The 2,420-nt window shown below is 56.7% G+C and overlaps 1 protein-coding gene across 1 annotated transcript in view; it reads left to right on the top strand.

The window, feature by feature from the left end:
• The window catches only part of KLF2 (KLF transcription factor 2), a 3,123-nt gene extending 1,604 nt beyond the window's left edge, over positions 1-1,519 (top strand). The window contains exons 3-4 of the mRNA XM_004384517.2: positions 4-183; positions 866-1,519. Coding sequence (XP_004384574.1) covers positions 4-183; positions 866-1,041 — 356 coding nt within the window. The 3' untranslated portion in view covers positions 1,042-1,519. The remainder of the gene's footprint in view (positions 1-3; positions 184-865) is intronic.
• The last annotated feature ends 901 nt before the right edge of the window (positions 1,520-2,420 follow it).

Here is a 2,420-nt window from a genome sequence, read left to right as displayed (position 1 = left end):
CAGCTGCCCGTGGCCTGCTCACGCCGCCCGCCTCGCCGCTGGAGCTGTTGGAGGCCAAGCCCAAGCGCGGCCGCCGCTCCTGGCCCCGCAAGCGCACAGCCACGCATACCTGCAGCTATGCCGGCTGCGGCAAGACCTACACCAAGAGCTCGCACCTCAAGGCACACCTGCGCACGCATACAGGTGGGGCGCGCTGGGCACCCCCTGGGGGCTCAGGAGGTGGAGGTAGGGCCTGGTTGAGGATCCCCTGGGGGCAAGGCTGATGACCCCGGGGGCGTGGCTCAGGAGATGAGGGTGGGGGCATGCTGGAGACCCTCCCGGGAGTGTGGCTCACGAGGTGGGGTAGGAGCCCATTGGGGACCCCCTGGGGGCGAGACTGAGGACCCCTAGGAGTGTGGTTCAAGAGATGGGGGTAGGGGCTGGTCAAGGGCCCCCTGGGGGGCGAAGCTGAGGATCCCTGGGGGTGTGGCTCAAGAGGCGAGGGTAGGGGCCCTCTGAGGACGCCCCTGGGGTCATGGCTCAGGAGGTGGGGTAGCAGCCTTTTGGGGATCTCCCTGGGGGCAAGACTGAGGACCCACTGGGAGTGTGGCTCAGGAGGTGGGGGTAGAAGTGTGCTCTTAGCACCCCTGGGGACCAGGCTGAGGACCCGTGGGGGCATGGCTCAGAATGTTGAGGAGGGGGCGTGTTAGGACTCTAGGGGTGAGGCTTACAAGGTTGGAGAGTGGGGGGCTCCTGCCTAGGAACTCCAGGGGCTCAAAACATTGGGGGCGTACTTCTGGGCACCAGAGTAGCCACTATCTGGGTGTGGGCGAACGCCCGGGGACAGAAGCAGGAAACTGAGGCACGCCCTGCCCCCTCCTCGCAGGCGAGAAACCTTACCACTGCAACTGGGACGGCTGCGGCTGGAAGTTCGCGCGCTCTGATGAGCTTACGCGGCACTATCGCAAGCACACGGGCCACCGGCCATTCCAGTGCCACCTGTGCGACCGCGCCTTCTCGCGCTCGGACCACCTGGCGCTGCACATGAAGAGGCACCTGTAGCCCAGACGCCCCTCACCCCCTGCGCCGGCTGTGGCGGGTCCCACAAGCTGGTGCGGCCCCCTCTTGACTGTGATTGGTATTTATTAGGCCCAGAGGACCGGGCCCGGCACAGCGTGGCCACCCAGGGGCTCCCCGGGTCCGCCGACCCGGCCCCTAGCCCCAACGGAAGGCCCCGTGGGAGAAGACGCCCACATTCTCCTTGACGAGTTTTGTTTTCAAAATGGTGCAATAATTAAGTGTCTTCTTCCCCGCTCCGGGTCTACACTAGAGAGGCTCGAGACTCGACGCTCTACGCCTTGTGAGAAATACAGCCTTAATGTGTACTGTCTGCGACGTTTTTATATAATATTGTACATAGCGACTCTGACAAATATGGTATTAATGTAAATAGGAAGACAGTGGGCATTTTGAACGCCTGTTTCATTTTTATAAGAAAAAGACTTTTCTGTTTTTTTAATAAAAAAAAAAAAAAAGTTTTGCATCTTTTCAAAAATCACAGGGCTAGTCTGCCCGCATGGGGACTGGGGACAGCTTTAGTGGAGGGTTGCCTGGCAGAAGAGGGTGGCATGAGTCTGGCTAGACCTGCATCTAGGGTTCCCAGCTGCAGTGCCCAGCTGCCAGGAACCTGTGGGTTTCCCTATAAATTTAAACACTGCATTTTAGGACTGAGGGAGGGTTATTTTAAGGTTGTTCCCCAGGCCATAAATTGCCTCCCTGGGGAAAGGGCCAGTCCCACTGACGCGGCAGCCTCAGGGCTGAAAAAAGCTGCCTTCTGAAAGCCTCTGCGGTTTTAGCCAAACTTCTGGAGTGTGCGGGCATAGGTAAGAGTCTCCAATCTTTCTAGGGAGCTTAAATTCATGGGTAATGTTTGGAGTTTCTGATGTGCTTTGTCTTTTACTAATCTTGCTGCTAACTAAGGGTTGGCAGTTCAAACTTCCCCAGAGGCACCTTGAGAGAAAGGCCTGGTGATCTGCTTCCAAAACTTCACAGCTTTGAAAACCCTATGGAACACAGTTCTACTTTGCACACATGGGGTCGCCATGAATTAGAATCGACTGGAGGGTAATTAACAACAACAACAACATCTTGCCTTTTAATAGGTTTTCTTTTTTTTTTTTTTTTTTTAGTGGTAAGCTCCCCATCCTGCTAGAAAAAACCCCACATTCGAGGGCCAGGCATGGTGCCCTTTTCCAAAAGAGAAAACTGAGGCTCAGTGAGGTAGCTACAGAGTTGTGGAGTTAAGGGCCAGCCCAGGTCTGTCTGCCTCCCGAAGATCCCCCAACTCTACTAGCAGGAATGTGACTTTCTGTTGCTTGCCTCCCCCCCACCCCGATGTCATTGTGCAAACGGGTCATAATAGATAGCAGAGCCTCTGGGAG

This window comes from Trichechus manatus, unplaced genomic scaffold (genome assembly GCF_000243295.1).
Source record: "Trichechus manatus latirostris isolate Lorelei unplaced genomic scaffold, TriManLat1.0 scaffold00122, whole genome shotgun sequence".
Classification (NCBI taxonomy): domain Eukaryota; kingdom Metazoa; phylum Chordata; class Mammalia; order Sirenia; family Trichechidae; genus Trichechus; species Trichechus manatus.
Note: the sequence above shows the minus strand (reverse complement) of the source record. Positions and strands in the feature narration are given on the sequence as shown.